This window comes from Phycodurus eques, chromosome 13 (assembly GCF_024500275.1).
Source record: "Phycodurus eques isolate BA_2022a chromosome 13, UOR_Pequ_1.1, whole genome shotgun sequence".
Classification (NCBI taxonomy): domain Eukaryota; kingdom Metazoa; phylum Chordata; class Actinopteri; order Syngnathiformes; family Syngnathidae; genus Phycodurus; species Phycodurus eques.
In genome coordinates, this window is record NC_084537.1 from 3,215,777 (window position 1) to 3,234,887 (window position 19,111).

General features: G+C 41.0%; 1 protein-coding gene and 1 long non-coding RNA gene across 7 annotated transcripts in view; both read left to right on the forward strand.

Moving 5' to 3' along the window:
- The window catches only part of mrpl37 (mitochondrial ribosomal protein L37), a 77,025-nt gene that overhangs the window by 35,022 nt on the left and 22,892 nt on the right, over positions 1–19,111 (forward strand). For 3 of the 4 annotated variants that reach the window (XM_061693130.1, XM_061693129.1, XM_061693131.1), the window contains exons 4-5: positions 4,891–5,079; positions 15,199–15,353. In XM_061693130.1, the coding sequence (XP_061549114.1) occupies positions 4,891–5,079; positions 15,199–15,353 (344 nt within the window). The remainder of the gene's footprint in view (positions 1–4,890; positions 5,080–15,198; positions 15,354–19,111) is intronic. The other variant, XM_061693132.1, reaches the window with a different exon arrangement.
- LOC133411160 (uncharacterized) lies at positions 5,877–10,405 on the forward strand. 3 transcript variants are annotated; one of them, XR_009769626.1, is made up of 4 exons: positions 5,877–6,710; positions 7,397–7,462; positions 8,979–9,174; positions 10,321–10,405. It is a non-coding gene; the product is annotated as an uncharacterized LOC133411160 (long non-coding RNA). The 3 variants fall into 3 exon arrangements; XR_009769625.1 differs by having other exon boundaries at positions 5,877–7,462; XR_009769627.1 differs by having other exon boundaries at positions 5,877–7,462; positions 9,043–9,174.

Sequence of the window (19,111 nt, forward strand, 5' to 3'; positions counted from 1 at the left end):
AAATAAAATTGGACCGGCATTACCAGATTACTAGCAACCTTTTATTGTTCAGTGACTGTTTTTCTCAATGTCTTTATGTCTCAACAGTACTCTCTGTCAATTGATTGTCTGTTGTCGTACTTGAGCGGCTCCAACTACTGAACAAAAATTCCTTGTGTGTTTTTTGACATACTTGGCAAAACAAAGATGATTCTGATGATTCTTATTCTGATTCACAGCCTTTGCTCAAAACTTTGTTGCTGCACCTTTGGCACTAGTTACAGCCTCAAGTCTTTTTGAATATGATGCCACAAGCTTGGCACACCTACAGTGGGGCAAAAAAGTATTTAGTCAGCCACCAATTGTGCAAGTTCTCCCACTTAAAAAGATGAGAGAGCCCTGTAATTTTCATCATAAGTATACCTCACCTATGAAAGAGAGAATTAGGGGGAAAACGTCTAGAAAATCACAAATCACAATCACATTCTGATTTTTAAAGAATGTATTGGCAAATTATGGTGGAAAATAAGTATTTGGTCACCTACAAACAAGATTTCTCGCTCTCACAGACCTGTAACTTCTTCTTTAAGAGGCTGCTCTGTCCTCCACCTGTTACCTGTATTAATGGCACCTGTTTGAACTCATCAGTATAAAATACACCTGTCCACAACCTCAAATAGTCACACTCCAAACTCCACTATGGCCAAGACCAAAGAGCTGTCAAAGGAAACCACAAACAAAATTGTAGACCTGCAACAGGCTGGCAAGACTGAATCTGCCTTAGTTAAGCAACTCGGTGTGAAGAAATCAACTGTGGCAGCAATTATTAGAAAATGGAAGATAATACTGATAAAACTGATAATCTCCCTCGATCTGGGGGCTCCACGCATGATCTCACCCCGTGGGGTCTATATGATCACAAGAACGGTGAGCAAAAATCCCAGAACCACTCGGGGGATCTAGTGAATGACCTGCAGAGAGCTGGGACCAAAGTAACAAAGGGTACCATTAGTAACACACTACGCTGCCAGGGACTCAAATCCTGCAGTACCAGACGTGTCCCCCTGCTTAAGCCAGTACATGTCCAGGCCCGTCTGAAGTTTGCAAGAGAGTATTTGGATTATACAGAAGAGGATTGGGAGATTGTCATATGAAACCAAAATAAAACTTTTTGATAAAAACTCGGCATGTTTGGAAAAGAAAAAAGGCTGAGTTGCATCCAAAGAACACCATACCTACTGTGAAGCATGGGTTTGGGGCTGTTTTTCTGCAAAGGGACCAGGACGATTGATCCATGTCAAGGAAAGAATGAATGTGGCCATGTATTGTGAGATTCTGATTGAAAACCTCCTTCCATCAGCAAAGGCATTGAAGATGAAAGTGGCTGGGTCTTTTAGCAAGACAATGATCTCAAACACACCGTCTGGGCAATGAAGGAGTGACTTTAGAAGAAGCATTTCAAGATCCAGGAGTTGGCCGAGCCAGTCTCCAGGTCTCAACGCCATATAAAATATTTGGAGGGAGTTGAAAGTCTGTGTTGTCCAGCGACAGCCCCAAAACATCACTGCTCTCGAGGAGCTCTGCATGGAGGAATGGGCCAAAATACCAGCAACAGTGTGAAAACATTTGACCTCTGTCATTGCCAACAAAGGGTGTATAACAAAGTATTGAGATGAACTTTTGTTATTGACCAAATACTTATTTTCCACCATAATTTGCTAATAAATTATTTAAAAATCAGACAGTGATTTTCTGGAAATTTCTTTTTAAAATTTCTTTTTTCTTCTCATTTTGTCTCTCATAAGTGAGGTATACCTGTGATGAAAATTACAGGCCTCTCTCATCTTTTTAAGTGTGAGAACTTGCACAGTTGGTGGCTGACTAAATACTTTTTCCCCCCACTGTATCTTTGGGCAGTTTTGCCCATTCCTCTTTGGAGCACCTCTCAAGCTCCATCAGGTTGGATGGACAGTGTTAATGCACAGCCATTTCCAGATCTTTCCAGAGATGTTCGATTGGATTTAAGTCTGGGCTCTGGCTGGGGCATTCAAGGACATTCACAGAGTTGTCCTGAGGCTGCGTTTTCGTTGGCTTGGCTGTGTTCTTTGGGTTGCTGTCCTGTTGGAAGGTAAAACTTAACTCCAGTGTGAGGTGAGGTGAATATTCTGGAGCAAATTTTTATCCAGAATGTATGTAAATTACTGCATTCATCTTTCTCTCAATCCTGATTCGTCTGCAATTTCCTATTGCTCACAAACATCCCCACAGCATGATGCTGCCACCCACCATACTTCACTGTAACGATGGTGTTGGTCAGGTGATGAGCGGTGCCTGGTTTCCATTAAACATGACACATGGCATTCATGCCAAATCTTTGTCTCATCAGACAAGAATTTTCTTTCTCACAGTCTTAGTCCTTCAGGTGCCTTTTGGCAAACCCCCGGCGGCCTACCATGTTCCTTTTAATAAGGAGTGGCTTCTGTCTGGCCACTCTACCATAGAGGTCTGGTTGGTGGAATGCTGCAGAGATGGTTGTACTTCTGGAAGCTTCTCCTCTCCCCATAGAGGACCGCTGGAGTTCTGACAGAGTGACCATCGGGTTCTTGGTCACCTCCTTGACTAAGGCACTTCTCTGCCGATTTCTCAGTTTAGACGGGTGACCAGCTCTAGGAAGAGTCCTGGTAGTTCGGAACTTCTTCCATTTACGGATGACTGAGGCCACTGTGCTCATTGGAACCTTCCAAGCAGCAGTAAATTTCCTGTACCCTTCCCCAGATATGCTCCTCGAGACAATCCTGTCTGAGGTCAACAGACAATTCCTTTGACTTCATGCTTCGTTTGTGCTCTGACATGAACAGTCACCTGTGGGACCTTCTATCGATAGGTGTGTCCCTTTCCAAGTCATGTTCAATCCACTGAATTTTCCACAGGTGGACTATTAAACTGCACGAATCTCTCACGGATGAGTGGAAACATAATGCACCTGAGCGCAATTTTGAGCTTCTTGACAAAGGCGTACATGCAATTTCTTAGTTTTTTATTTTTAATAAATTTGCAAAATGTAAAATAAATTATTTTCACATTGTAATTATGGGGTGTTGTGTGTTGAATTTTGAGGAAAACATGAATTAATTTTATTTTGGAATGAGGCTGTAACATAACAAAATGTGAAAAAAGTGAAGCGGTGTGAATACTTTCTGGATGCACTGCAAGTGTGGCGGCGTTAATATGAATCCCACTAACCCTAACCAGTGACTTAAGTGTGGCAGTGTTACTATGAATCCAAATAACCTTAACCTTAACCCTTCCTCAACCGCCTTAATTCCACCCGTAGCCCAAAACCTAACCATAACAAATGTTTTTGTTTTGTGCAAATGTAATCCATATTTGAAATGTTCACCATGTTACATCTGTGGAACCTGCCCTTTCCGCGATGCAGGAACTAATTCGGCCTGGGCTATAAATCAATATGTATTGCAATAGACACATGATCGATATCAATAGAAAATATCTTTGATAGATACAAATGTGTGAGAAAACTATTCCGCCCGCAAAGCTTTTTGTGGGAGGCCACAGAGGCTTTAGGGCTCACCTAATTTCTCTTTTTGTCATGTCACTGAGGATGTATATGCAGGTTGTTGACGCTTGGAATAGAACTGAGATTCACCGTTAGCCTCTTGACCGATCACAGACCAGCTAAACAAATTTGATTACGTCATCAAACTCACTCGCTCTTTTGAAACTTAGAAAAAATACCCTCTTGAGTAACATATAGTATGATTTGTTTCGCCATCGTGTCACAGAACGTCTTTCAAAAAAAGAGAGAATGCCATGCATTGAGAAAAAAAAAAAAAAAAAGCACGCGTGCAACAGCGCAAGTTGTTGACGAGAGAGGAAGGTATGTCATGTCTTTAGTCTTGCAGTATTTTGGAAAGTTTAGGTCTGTCAAGAGTCAGACGACCGATGCTCTCTGTAAACTATGTAAGATTATAGTCCCTACAAAGTCTGTCAATACAAATTAATCTCTTTTACCATCTGTCAAGCCAGAATGTTGTACCAAATGTTTTGGAGGACTTCATGATTTCTTCTGCAGCCCTATAGGGGGCACAAGCCAGTGCAAACTGGAGGCCGGTCCCAAGCCCGGATAAATGCAGAGGGTTGCGTCAGGAAGGGCATCCATCTTAAAGCTTTGCCAAACAAATACGAGCGTTCATCTAAAGAATTCCACACTGGATCGGTCGTGGCCCGGGTTAACAACGTCCGCCCTCGGCACCGTTAACCTGCAGGGCGCCGGTGGAAATTCAGCTACTGTGGGTCGAAGACAAAGGAGAGGTGGAAAGCAGCTTCTTAGGCAGAAAGAGAAGAGGAAAGCACAGAGCCGAGAATTGAATGTGGGCCCATTGAATGTTGGGACTATGACAGGAAAATGTCGGGAGTTGGTTGATATGATGATGAGTAGAAAGGTTGATATATTGTGTTTCCAGGAGATCAGGTGGAAAGGCAGTAAGTCTAGAAGTTGGTCTAAAAGGAAACCCATTAACAGAAAACCCTCCAGTATGACTGATTTAAAACAATTCTGCGAAGGGAGGGCCATAATTCCTTCACAGTGTTGCAAATCAACAGTTATCACAAATGTTTGATTTCAGTTATTGCTGCCAAGCATGGCACAACCAGTTAAGTTCAGGGGTCAATTACTTTTTCATGTGGCGCCAAAAAGGTAAATATTTTTTATTTCATTTTATTTCATGTAAATATAAGTTCAATTTTAAGAACAGCTCAGGGTACAGTATGAATTAAACCTTTATTCATGAAAGGATCAAAAACATACTTGGTCAAGAATTAATCTTATTTAATTAATGCTTCTTGAGATGATAAGTGCACTTAAATGATTTTTTTCTGTTTGTGTCCCAGGCAAAAACTTGTTTCAGGTTCGGGGTCAAAATGGCTTAAAGTATAACAGCATGGATCCACTACCAAGGATTTCTGGGAAACAGCAGGTTTCAGAAACAGCCCATAATGCTCTTGAAACCTTTTATCCTGTGTCTCCTACGGTGGACCTGCAAAAAGTACATGTGTATAAGGAGCAGGTGAACTGCACAGGTGAGGAGTGTCTCTCTCTTTAGTGTCTCAGGAATAACTTCCATAGTTCTCAAGCAACGCGAGTAACACTTTCTTTGAAGTGTTTGTAATGCATGCAGGTGATCAGGAGGAATGAGGAGCAATTACCAGGACAAAGATAGAGAAGCCATGCTAATTGCTAAGCTATCGTGATAACAGTCACTTGTCACATAAGTCTGGCTGGAACCAGGTTATCTTGTAAAGTAACCAACTTTGAACAGCAAAATACCATGCAAATTAAAAAGTCTGTGGAGAGAAAATGTTACAAAATAACGCTACACAGAACCGGACATTAAATAGGACGTCCTTATTCTTCTTGATTTCTAGCAGACTGGGCACATTTAGTGGATTGCGGCCCCCAACTGGTTAAGTGATGAACACCAACCGAGCAAAACTATAGAGAGGTGCTATAGGTTATATTTTTTAATACAGACCAGTGATTCTTGGGAAGTTCAACACTTCCTTCCTCCTCTGTATTGGGGAAATTAGTATGCCCCCAGAGAACTTGGGTTTATAAGGTTGAAAGTACTGTATATTAATCTAATAAATATTTATAATATAAGATAAAGATATCCTTTATTAGTCTCACAATGGGGAAATTTGCATTGTTTCAGCAGCAATAGTGGATAAAAGAAATATAAATACAGCATGGAAGTATTACAATGAAGCCATAATGTATTAATGATTATGATTGTAGAGTAATGATAATGTTGTGCAGTTGAACTGTATGCGTAGTTTCTTTTTTTTTTTTTTTTTTTTTTTTTTCTTCATCCCATTACATAATATCCTGCAATAACTGTCTCGCAGTTATGTTCTTGATATCATTTTAACAATATGGACCTTCAGACAAATTGTTCTGGAAGTGAATTTCTGTAGGTTGGCAGCTCTGCAGTCATAGCCATGAATGCAATTGTACTGATAATTGTCATAATAATTTATTACGGTGTGTCGGTTTTTGGCCTTGGCTTCCTCATTTTCAGTTTCGGACAAGAATTTTTATTTCCGTTAATCACTAATATTTTAATTAATAAATGAGTTTGCTGAAAGGGAAGTTTTCATCTGCAGCTCATTTGTCTTATTTACAGTAAAATTTAACTTGTGGAGTGGTTAAAAAAACAACAACCTTGAAGCACACTTGGCATCTTTTTTTAATTATTTGCTATCTGCCAGACTGAACATGGCGCACTCAGGGAGGGCGGGGTAGACATCATGGTGAGAATATAGGTCACTCATATGGTTGGGCAATATGACAAAACATTATCACAATTACATTTTTCTTAAATACTTAAAACTGCTGGTTCGATTTTGGAATCCAACTGCTGGGCTGACAGTGTTGGGTCAGAGGTTGGGTCAGTTTTAACCAACATTGGATTAAAATTAGATTAAAATATTAAAGCATCTGTTAGGTAACAGATGCCCCGCCCACAACATAAAACAAAATGCATTGATTTCATAATCCAACTTTTGGTATCGGCTGTTGGGTTTGATCAACGTTGGGTTACAGGTACACCAATAGACACTCCTCCTCCTAGAATTTGCCATTTTTTTCCCCCACGCGGAACCCTTCTTGGACTGGGACATGCCGGCTGCTGTTTTGATGGTGAAGTGGAACAGTAAGTACAGGTTTAGTTGCATTACACTGCCTTTTACATTGTAATATGCATTTTCTGTGAAGCTAGGTATATCATGTTATTATATTTAAACAACCACAGCGTAGACGGACGCCAACTATGGATAACGTAATTAGCTTAGCAGCAAACCGGTAGCCGGGGTTTAGCCCTCCTAGAGTTCTCGCTTGCCCGCAATTGGACTTTGAGAGATAGAGGGGGAACAAAAACCAGAACCAGCCAGCATCAACCAGTAGTCAGCAGTGCATCGTACGTCGTGGTGGCCGCTAACAGACCACCTTGGTCAGCCACGTGAACACTAGAATTGCCACCACCACCGCAGGTTACAAATAGCGGAAGAAACAGTGTGGCAATATTTGTTATTTGTGTGAAAGTATAATGACTAGCTGTAGCTTGCCGCATCGTTCCCGTAAACGGCGCCCAGGGTTTTGTTCTGATATGACCCCCTGGAGTTCTCGCTGGCTGGCTCTGACGAGCGTAAGAGGCAAGAGAAAAAGAGGGGGCATCGCGGAGGAGGGGTCAACCAGCCAGAGTCGGGGGCATGAAGAAACAGTGTGGCAATGTTTATTATTTGTGAAAAGTGTAATGAAAAGCAATAGCCTGCTTTGTATCAAAGCAAGTGAGAAATGGCCATTTGTTACCCTAAATGTTTTTGTATTCCTTTTGAAAAGATGGACGACTTTGTGGAGGAAAAGTTCAATGTGTGAAATTGGACTGATATATCCCTTCTTTTGAAGGTATGTATTGTACCATTTTAATTCCAATTCAAACTCTGATGGCACAAGTACACTTCTGTCCTGGTGGGAGGTTAAAAAAGTATAAAAGTTACAAAAAAAAAACAACCTGAACATCTACATTACTTCGTCTTTAAAGATGGTACTAGCAGGGGGTCAATGATTTTAGTATGTACAATCCCAATTCCAATGAAGTTGGGACGTTGTGTTAAACATAAATAAAAACAGAATACAATATAATTCATAATGCGCCACACATTTTCAATGGGAGACAGGTCTGGACTGCAGGCAGGCCAGTCTAGTACCCGCACTCTTTTACTACGAAGCCACGCTGTTGTAACATGTGCAGAATGTGGTTTGGCATTGTCTTGCTGAAATAAGCAGGGACGTCCATGAAAAAGACGTTACTTTGATGGCAGCATATGTTTCTCCAAAACCTGTATGTACCTTTCAGCATTAATGGTGCCTTCACAGATGTGTAAGTTACCCATGCCATTGGCACTAACACAGCCCCATACCATCACAGATGCTGGCTTTTGAACTTGGCGTCCATAACAGGTTATTTTCCTCTTTAGCCCGGTGGACACGACGTCCACAATTTCCAAAAACAATTTGAAATGTGGACTCGTCGGACCACAGAACACTTTTCCACTTTGCATCAATCCATCTTAGATGAGTTCGGGCCCAGAGAAGCCGGCGGCGTTTCTGGGTGTTGTTAATAAATGGCTTTTGCTTTGCATAGTAGTTTCAAGTTGCACTTACGGATGTAGTGCCAAACATTTGTTATCTGAAGTGTTCCTGAGCCCATGCGGCGATATCCTTTACACATTGATGTCGGTTTTTGATGCAGTGCCGCCTGAGGGATCGAAGGTCACGGGCATTCAATGTTGGTTTTCAGCCTTGCCGCTTACATGCAGTGATTTCTCCAGATTCTCTGAACCTTTTGATATGAACCGTAGATGATGAAATCCCTAAATTCCTTGCAATTGTACATTGAAGAACATTGTCCTTAAACTGTTTGACTATTTTCTCACGCTCTTGTTCACAAAGAGGTGAACCTCGCCGCATCTTTGCTTGTGAATGACTGAGCAATTCAGGGAAGCTCCTTTTATACCCAATCATGGCACTCACCTGTTCCCAATTAGCCTGTTCACCTGTGGGATGTTTCAAACAAGTGTTTGACGAGGATTACTCAACTTTCTCAGTCTTTTTTACCACCTGTCCCAGCTTTTTTGGAACTTGTTGCAGCCATAAAATTCTAAGTTAATGATAATTTGCTAAAAACAATCAAGTTTATCAGTTTGAACATTAAATATATTGTCTTTGTAGTGTATTCAATTAAATATAGGTTGAACATGATTTGCAAATCATTGTATTCTGTTTTTATTTGAGTTTAACACAACGTCCCAACTTCATTGGAATTGGGGTTATGTGTGATCATTTTGTGAGTGTTACTAACATTCCATTTTGAGCCAGGCTGTAATTTGAACTATTATTGTCAAATTTTTGTTGCTGTTAGTTATTTCCTGTGTGTGCGTGTGTTTGTTGCTTTTTGTTCCTTTCTGTTTATTTTCTCGATTCAGGATGCCTGGTTGTGACCCCAGGTAGGATTCATAAACCAGCAGCAGGGTTCATAGCGCCTTAGCAATGTCTTCATGAAAAAAGCCAGGGCAGGCGAATAAATTCGCCACAAGAGATCCAAGTCATTCTGCCAGGTACAGCAAGATGTCTTGGATTGATATAAAATAATTGTTTGTTCCTTACACAGTTTTTTTTTATTTTTTTTGTTTTCCAGCCGTAAATTGTTTTAGGATTTCTTCGCGTTACATTGTGTGTGCCGAGAAATTAACTGAAAACTGGAACACTGAGTTCTCTGCGAAGCCTATACGCATGGCCAGGAAGGCGAAGATGGACAACCTTCTCGCCAACATAGATTTGCTCTCAACAGTTATGCACATTTCACGTCCCTGGAACTGTTTGTAACATTTGCGGTTTCTTTTTTTTTTCCATGAATGGACAAGGAACACGGAAAGGATTATAGTAAACCCCCCTCCATCGTGGAAGTTATGTTCCATTATTATTTATTTTTTTCTTACTTGAAATTCTTTTCGGGTCTTCAAACACACTTTTAATACAATACACACACCTTTAAACACTGAATGTATTGAGAGAGTGCAAAGCAATGGATTAAAAAAAATTGTGAAAATGTCAAAATTCATAACACGTACAGTACAAAAAATAAGGTGTTTGCATCCAGGAGAGACTACCTGTACTATCAAATTGCCTTAACTGGTTTAAAAAAAAAAAAGAAGAAGAGAAAAAAAAGGGTATTGCGCAGTAATGGAAAACTTCAAAATAATGGGACCGCGAAACGTGAACCCCGATATAGCGGGGGTTTACTGAATGATGAAATAATTGTGATAAGCTCAAATAATTGCAATTATGCGATTATGACATGTTACCTGGCACATTCCTGTACAAAATTCAGTGCAGGTGCAAGGCACCCTCTAGTTCTGGGGACTCATTTTTTAGTTTGGTTGATGCTTCCGTTTGAGCACTCGTGTGAAAGAGGACCCCAGTTCCAGTGTACAGTCAAGCCTCAGCTACACGTAAAAATATGAACGTAATAATGAATTCTTGACAGTATAACTGCCATCACTGTGTCATCGTTCAAACTTTCTGACTGCAGCCCTGCACACACCTCATGAATAAAAAAAATACATTTCTGTTTGCCTTTTAGGCTTTGTAATCTGAAATTGCACAGGGTAAATACAGTAAAAAAATACAGTATACAGTGACAGACCTACATGTTGCATCCACTTGTAATAATGTCCTTTTTCTTTTGTGTTTTTTTTCTTCAGCCTGGAACAAACCTGGTGCAGTACCAAGCCATAGCAACCACAGAGTACCACTTCATTTTTAATGCTTTGGGGGCACCCTTGGAGCTTTTGTCCCTTTTGGGTGCAGTTGATGGGTGTTTGAAAGAATTTTAGGTCTTTTATATCAGTTACCCAAAACTCTGCACCCAGGTTTAAGAGTTCATTCAGAATGTCATTTTTAAAATGCCAGGAAGTGAATCAAATGCAATTAAGTGATCTCAACTTGCTGTGATACAAGATGAAATTATCATTATCTATGTATTTGAAAGTTCTTGCTCACATGTACTTAAATAAATTGTAAATAAATTTGTTTTACTGTATTTACTTGTTTGGTTTAATCATTTAATAAATACCTTAATTTATTGTGTATAATACTATGTAGGGGGCACAGTGGACGACTGGTTAGAGCGTCTGCCTCACAGTTCTGAGGTCCGGCGTTCAATCCCCAACCCCTCCTGTGTGGAGTTTGCATGTTCTCCCTGTGTCTGCGTGGGTTTCCTCCGGGCACTCCGGTTTCCTCCCACATCCCAAAAACATGCATGGTAGGTTAGTTGAAGACTCTAAATTGCCCGTAGGTGTGAATGTGAGTGCGAATGGTTGTTTGTTTATATGTGCCCTGCGATTGGCTGGCAACCTCCGGGCACTCCGGTTTCCTCCCACATCCCAAAAACATGCATGGTAGGTTAGTTGAAGACTCTAAATTGCCCGTAGGTGTGAATGTGAGTGCGAATGGTTGTTTGTTTATATGTGCCCTGCGATTGGCTGGCAACCAGTTCAGGGTGTACCCCTCCTGCCTGATGATAGCTGGGATTGGCTCCAGCACTCCCGCGACCCATGTGAGGATAAGCGGCTCAGAAAATGGATGGATGGATGGATAATACTATGTACAGTGGGTACAGAAAGTATTCCGACCGCCTTAAATTTGTCACTCTGAAGTATTCTGACCATTTGCTCAGGATTTACCGTATTTTCACGACCGTAAGGCGCACCGTATTAAAAGGTGCAGTCTCAGTTACAGGGTCTATTTCTGTATTTAACACATACATAAGGCGCACCGTATTACTGGGCGCAGGCATGATAAAACATACGCTAGCTTAAAACGTGGTAGCATGCATGCACGCTAAAACATACGCTAGCGTATGTTTTTAAAAATGCAGCGGGAGCCAAACTGAGTTTGATTGTACGTTATTTAATTATTTTACAATGTAAACAGTGAGTTTGGTTGTACTTTATTGAAGTATTTAACAATGTACTCACGTTATTTTTTGATCAATCCTCATCCACAAATCCATCAAAGTCCTCATCTGTATCCGAAATGAACAGCTGGGCAAGTTCTTCATCAAACATGCCGGGTTCCCTCTCGTCATTGTCCGAGTCAGTCTCGTTGCCGGGGGGCTGTTCAGCAATGATGCCGACTTTCAGAATCAGAATAATCTTTATTTGCCAAGTATGTCCAAAAAACACACAAGGAATTTGTCTCCGGTAGTTGGAGCCGCTCTAGTACGACAACACTTTTGAGAGACAAACACATTGACAATAAAAAAACAATCACTGAGCAGTAAAGGGTTGCTAGTCTCACATCCTGTTCATGGATGGTTAACGCAGAAGTCAGAGGTGTGATTGTGGTCGGGGTGCCGCCGGATGGGTGTGGAGTGTGAAAGTGTCCTTTTCAAATCTGCAGTAGAAGGTATTCAAGTCATTGGCTAGTGTGCTATTGTTCTCAGCTTGGGGGGGTCGTCGCTTGTAATTAGTCTGCGATTGGAATGCATGCCAGACTGATTTAGAGTCGTTAGCAGTGACCCTTTTTTCTGACTTTGCTGCATAGTCCCTCTGCAATATTAATTTGTTTAGTCAGCTGGTTTCTAGCTCAATTATACAGGGCCCTGTCCCCGCTCTGATATGCGTCCGCCTTAGCTTGGCGAAGCTGCTTAAGTTTAGCAGTGAACCACGGCTTGTTGTTGTTGAATGTGTGAAATGACTTTGTTGGTACACACACATCTTCACAGAAACTGATATAGGCTGTAACAGTGTCCGTATATTCATCCAGGCTGCCAGCTGAATTTTCAAAGACACTCCAGTCTGTGCAGTCTAAGCAGCTTTGAAGTTCCATCTTTGCTTCATTGGTCCACTTTTTCAGTTTTCACTGTAGACTTCGCGCATTTAAGTTCTTGCCTGTACGTCGGTATTAAGTGAATTAAGCAGTGATCAGACGAGCGAAAGCTTGGACAACAGTCAAAGCAGATACCTTAGACCAGGCATCCACAATCCATAAGCGGGTCTCTTCATAGGTGCCATTTTTGGGGGGTCCTTAGCCAAACCGATGTTGTTTTGCACAATGCACATACCGGCACTATATACCTACTAGGGGCGTGCCTTTAGCGTCCTCTGTCACACGCACCCTTCCCCCTTTAACGTCCGCATGCTGTCCTCAGTCACGACGGCCTTTCTTCTATATAAGCAGTGTGTCTTGCACTGAAGAGAGGCTTCCGGCAGGCCACTCTGCCATAAAGACCTGACTGGTGGAGGGCTGCATTGGTCGTTGACTTTCTAGAACTTTCTCCCATCTCCCGACTGCATCTCTGGAGCTCAGCCACAGTGATCTTTGGGTGGTTCTTTACCTCTCTCACCAAGGCTCTTATCCACCGATTGCGCAGTTTGGCCGGCCAGGTCTAGGAAGGGTTCTGGTCATCCCAAACGCCTTCCATTTAAGAATTATGGAGATCACTGTGCTCTTAGGAACCTTAACTCATTCACTGCCAGCCGTTTCCTGAGCAGGGAACTCATTCACTGCCAGGCATTTTCAACCAATTTCACTGATTTTTCAAGCCCCACAGAATATTGTGTACTATGATGATATAAACACCAAAACCACCACAACAAAGATTAGACTCTCTTCTTTCATCAGAAAAAAAAAAGTTTGTCTCAACCTTATACCGTTCTTTAGTAACCAGCAGTCAAATATAGGCTACTTTCAGTCAAATCTGTTTCTGGAGGAAAAAGAAAACAGCCTTTTTGTGAAAGCAGACACATTAAGCAGAACAATGACTTTGACACCAATATTTTTTTTCTTTAGTGAAAATCTCAAACATGATCATAAAAGAACACTGAAAAAGCACTTTTGACAGAAAAATAATTTTAATTTACAAGTATAAGTATGTGCAGAATTTACATTAGACAAAAATGCATGAACAAATGGGGCTCCCACACTTGCACTTTTTTCCTCCGAATTCTCTGGATTGTATTCTTTGGTGGCAGTGAATGGCAGTGATTCTCCTTGAAACCAGTCCCTACTTCTGCTCGAACCACAGCCTGTGGCGTTTAGAAATGTAACTATTACTATAAAAATACATTGTTGAAATTGCTGACGTGGGGACGGATTATGCATGTAACAAGGATTGAAGGAGCGTGTTTGCTCGCTAAATGTAGCTAACTCCAGCTGCAAACAAGTTAACTTAGTCTTCGTCGGAGGACGCTTGGAATGAAGCTCGGCTGTTTCGTGGCTATCCAGAGGGAGTTCACTCATCTGACGTTTACGGATCTCATTTACTTAAATCCTGGTCGGCAGACGATCAGCTGGCAAGCGGCCTAGAGCATCTCTCCATATGTATGGGCCGGCATTTTGAGCGATAGCTTTGCAACAAAGCGATCGGCTTGGAGTGTCATCCATTATTCCCCCACACGATCTAAGGTGTCATTCCTATCGGTCGCAGGGATATTTTTCTTGCCTTGGCGCAATACATTTCTAGTACTGAAAGTTTAAAAAATATATATTTTTCTTATTTTGTCTTCTCTCTTTTCCGCCATTATGTTTGCTCTATATATTGTCTTCTCATTCTCTCTTCCACCCCGGCCCCTCCTTCTTCTGCCTCTTCTTCCTCTGAGGGAGGGACGTTTACCTCAAGGCATTGTTGCCCTCTACAGGGTGCCATACCTCATTACAGTTATCCAAAGGCTTGACGATCACACAAACTGCACAAGACCCTCCCTCACCCATCGTCGTTAAAAAACGCTATTGACGTCTTTAGACGGCATTGGCAGGGAAAACATGGATTCTTAATGACGTCTTTGGATGGCATTGGCAGGGAATGACTTAAGTGCAGCAGACATTTTTTTGTAACCTTGGCCAGATCTGTGCCTTGCCACAATTCTGTCTCTGAGCTCTTCAGGCAGTTCCTTTGACCTCATGATTCTCATTTGCTCTGACATGCACTGTGAGCTGTAAGGCTCATAGACAGGTGTGTGGTTTTCCTAATCAAATCCAATAAGTATAATAAAACATAGCTGGACTCCAATGAAGATGTAGAATCATTTTAAGGATGATCAGAAGAAATGGACAGCACCTGAGTTAAATATGAGTGTCACAGCAAAGGGTCTGAATACTTATGGCTGTGTGATATTTCAGTTTTTCTTTTTTGAAATAAATCTGCAAAGATTTCAACAATTCTGTTATTTTTCTTTCAATATGGGGTGCTGTGTGTACATTGAGGAACAAAAATAAACCTAAATGATTTAGCAAATGGCTGCAATATAACAGAGTGAAAAATTTAAGGGGGTCTGAACACTTTCCCTACCCACTCTATGTGACTTACTCCCACCTCTGGCAGTTACGCTACAACAAATTTTGTTTTATAGTTAGTTTTCAAGTTAACTCCAACTGGCGCCTCCTGCCAATATACAGCAATTCTACCCATATTCTACCGATTACCATAATGAATAAAAACAATTTCTTTATGCAAACGTTGAAAATAATTTCCTCATACAGTATATGCAGTGTATGATCATAATATTCCACACTACAGTATTGACAGCATTGTTGTGTCTTTTATGTTGTTTAGACCTTTTTCAATTGTTTTCTATCAGGTTTCAGAGGACAGCATTTTTACCCACATGCCCACACACTTTACTTCCTGGAGGGAGATGATGCTCGCTGCAAGCTTCGCCCAGAGCAGTTCAGAGCCAAGATGATCATGTTTCTTTTTGGAAATGCTCTGGCACAAGCACATACATTATTTGGGGTAAGTGTATGCGTGTGCATGCTTCTTCTTTCAGGGTTCTCAACTTGAGCCCTTTGAACAGAGGTGTCAAAAGTACTGGTATTCAGTACCTAAGTAAAAGTACTGATACTTGTGCAAAAAAACTACTCTGGTAAAAGTACTGAAGCCATTCCCTTACTTCAGTACAAAAGTACACGTAAATAAATGTACTTACTGAAAAAAAGTACATTTTCCAGCCCAATAAGAAAAATACATATCGGGAGATTTTTTTGTGTCTGTATATTTTTATCTCTTTCGGTGATTCGCATGCTTTCTCTGGGGGCAACAACTGACAAAAAAAATATAAAAACAGGTAATCTTCAATGAAGCAAGCATTTAGTTGTACTATTGAAATAGTTGTATTCAATTTAAAAATAAAAAAGCTAGACTTGTTCCAAACACGTTTATTTGCACCTGCATTGATTGACACATTACTCTAAATTACAAACAAAATCCACGCTATCTGGAGGGAACATTCATTTGATCTTCAGAGTTCTGGCCACCTGGTTCATTGGATATGTTTGGTTGAATGATATGACATCTTTCATTTGGAATGAGACACAACGGTTTTGAACTGGTTTCTGGAAGAATAGAAAAGTACTGGTCTGTCCATTCGTTTTGAACTTTAGGCCGGCCGTATCTTCAATCACGCAAATCCCTTCCGGTAAACAAACTATTTGATTGGCTCATTACGGCCACGTGATCTCAACAGGCATTACCATTATACTGAGTCTCGACAGTCTGTGACCTTGTCGTATGTGACTGAAAAACGGCTGCATGACGATGCCCGACATTTGAAGATACCATTTTTATCGGAATTAATTTAAAAAAAAAAAAAAAAAAAAGAACCCTGGAACAGGTCAGCTGTTTTCCAATTCGTCACCCCGCCGTCTTTTACGCAGTGTCTTCGCTGACCTTAGAAAGTAACGAGCTCATTTTAAAATTTAAAGTAGAGTAGAAAGTACAGAAATTTGTATTAAACTGCAAAGAGTAAAAGTAAAAAGTCACCAGAAAAATAAATACTCAAGTACAGATACCTAAAAAATCTGCTTAAGTAACGAAAGTACTTTTATGTATCTTGGCTGTACCCAAAACTATGCTTATCGGTAAGGAGATCTCTCGCATGTTCAATCTGTTCAAGCCACTCACCCATTTTGAGGGTCACAATCCAGAGTGCTCTCTGATTATCAATGGTCCTACTGTTTTGTTTTATTTTCACATCTTTTGTAACTACTCTTTAAGCTATAGGTGCCCCCCCCCCCCCCCGAAATATAGTTAGCAATCTTGTAATGTAACCGATTACAAATACCTTGTTACAGTTAAAGTGCTACCAAAGTCACCCTTGTTTTGTATCTAAATACATTGTTTGAAGTGCTGAAAAAATATGCATAGACTGAGAATAATATAGTACTGAATTGTTGAGATATAGGTTAAGACTCTTTATGCATCTCTTTTGGCCAGATTTTTTTGGTGGGGCGACAAAAACTAGCCACAGTGGGCTGGGCTGTTGTTATTTAGGCTACAGAAAGTTGGGAGGCACGTGTGTAGCATCTTGAGATGTACAAAAAGTGAACAGAAGCCATATCCTAAAATGAACAGGAAGTGAGCTATAATTTTTTTAATATACCATTATTGACATTTTTTGCCCATTTTTCATTATTTACAGAGGTTAGACTTTCACGAATTTGTCCCACAGCTTTCATCCAATTGAAGATAAACTTGGTGTGCACCTCCTCAAGACCTGGGACATAATTTTTTTTTAAAAGCTTTTAATTTTGCCATACTATACGAATGGGGCGGGGCATAACATTTTGACTATCAAATTTCCTTCGCCACAAAAGAGGAAATGTTCAACAACTTTCCTGTACATGCTCCAAAAAGATTCAAAACTTCTCGTTACATAATAGCCACACCCTGAAGACATCTGTACGACAATATTTTGTTATACATGTAGTGCCACCTAGTGGTGACAGCAAATGTCTTCCTTTACATTTGAATAATAAATAAGATTGTGATGTTGCGGCAGAAGGCGTGGCTGTGGTGGCGTGGCAAATTTTGATGATTCGCCGTGACATCAATAGCTGTTGGAACTTGACTCCAGATGGTCATATCTTTTCAAAATTTCACACAGTTGATGACAGTACTCGCTTGTTCTACTGCTAGGAGGTTAATCCGATCTACCTAATATTTGCTCAGAAGACTGTAAAGGCCTTCATGATGTCACAATACAAAGTTTGTGAGTTTTTGACACATGCTGTTGCCGTGGCAACGTGCAGTTCGCTGCGTTGTTCACCAAGAAACCAACGTTATTTTGAGGGTCTAAACATGGATGAAACTCATGTAACTTTGTACACACATCAAGCCTAGTGAACATTTTACAGGTTGTTTGTGCATTTTTTAAAAACATGGCTCAGTAGCGCCTTTTACAAATGCTCTAAAAAAGCACCCCTGGCTGTACGTTTCACCTTCGTCTACTAAAATTGTGAGGCATGTATAACAGCCCAAGACCTATAAAAAAAGTCTCGGAACCATACCTTAAATCCAACAGGAAGTCTGCCATTTTGAATTTACTTTCACATTTTACATCATTTTCTGCCTTTTATAGAGGTCATATTTTAACAAACTCCTAGATATTTTTTCTCATCCATTTCAAACTTTAGCTGTCTCATCAAAAGATGTTGAAGACAAAAAGTAATTAAAAGCTTTTTAATTTGTCCAGCGCTGTTGCCTTGGCGACGTGACAAACTTTGATGTTTCAGCATGACAGCATAGCTGTTTTCACTTCGCCACAAATGCCCATCTTTTCAAAATGTCACAAACTTGATTAAAGTCCCGGCTGGGAGGACATCTACCAACAATTATTAATTCGTAGTCATCACACCACCTACTGGCAAACTTTGCACATGCATTTCTTCTTGAAGTCTTGTATGTACAGTGCCTTGTAAAAGTATTCATACTCCTTCACCCGGTGCCTGTCTCGGCTGGGCTGGGTACACCCTGAACTGGTCACCAGCCAATCGCAGGGCACAAATAAATGCACCAACATTCACACCTATGGGCAATTTAGTTTTCAGTTCACCTACCATGCATGCTTTAGGAATGTGGGATTCTACCAAGATGGCGCCTACCCGTGTGGTCGCCTCGGTTACGTGCTCTCTAGTATTGTCTATGCCTTTGTATTTTTCGTTAGTCTTTGGAGACATTACGCGACTTACTTACACAAGGAAAGACTTGCTAAACATTACGGAGTCTACCCCGGACTTTCTGAAACCAACTTTCGCAAATCCGCTCAGTTTTTTTCCTCAGAGTTACTCACTGGAGTTCCTCAGAGTTACTCACTGGAGTGGCGACTACGGTCTAAGCCGCATGGAGGCGAAGGCGAAGCGCGCCAGCATCCAAATGAAGAAGAAAGGATACAGATTGGCGTTCCTGTCGATCCACCTCACGAATCTACGCTCCCTACCCAACAAAATGGACGAGCTTCATCATCTGACAAAGACCAGTAAAGACTTCGGACGTTCCCCCGCCCTGTGCTTATGGCTTCCAACTACACCGTGCAGACCGCGTCATGGAGTTATCGGGGAAAACAAAAGGTGGCGGGATATGCTTCTATAGCAACGAAAAATGGTGTACCGACGCCACAGAGTTCATCACACAATGCAGCCTGGATTTTGAGTCGTTGTTTTTTAACTGTAAGCCATTCTACTTGCTGCGTGAGTTCGCATCTTTCATTCTCGCCA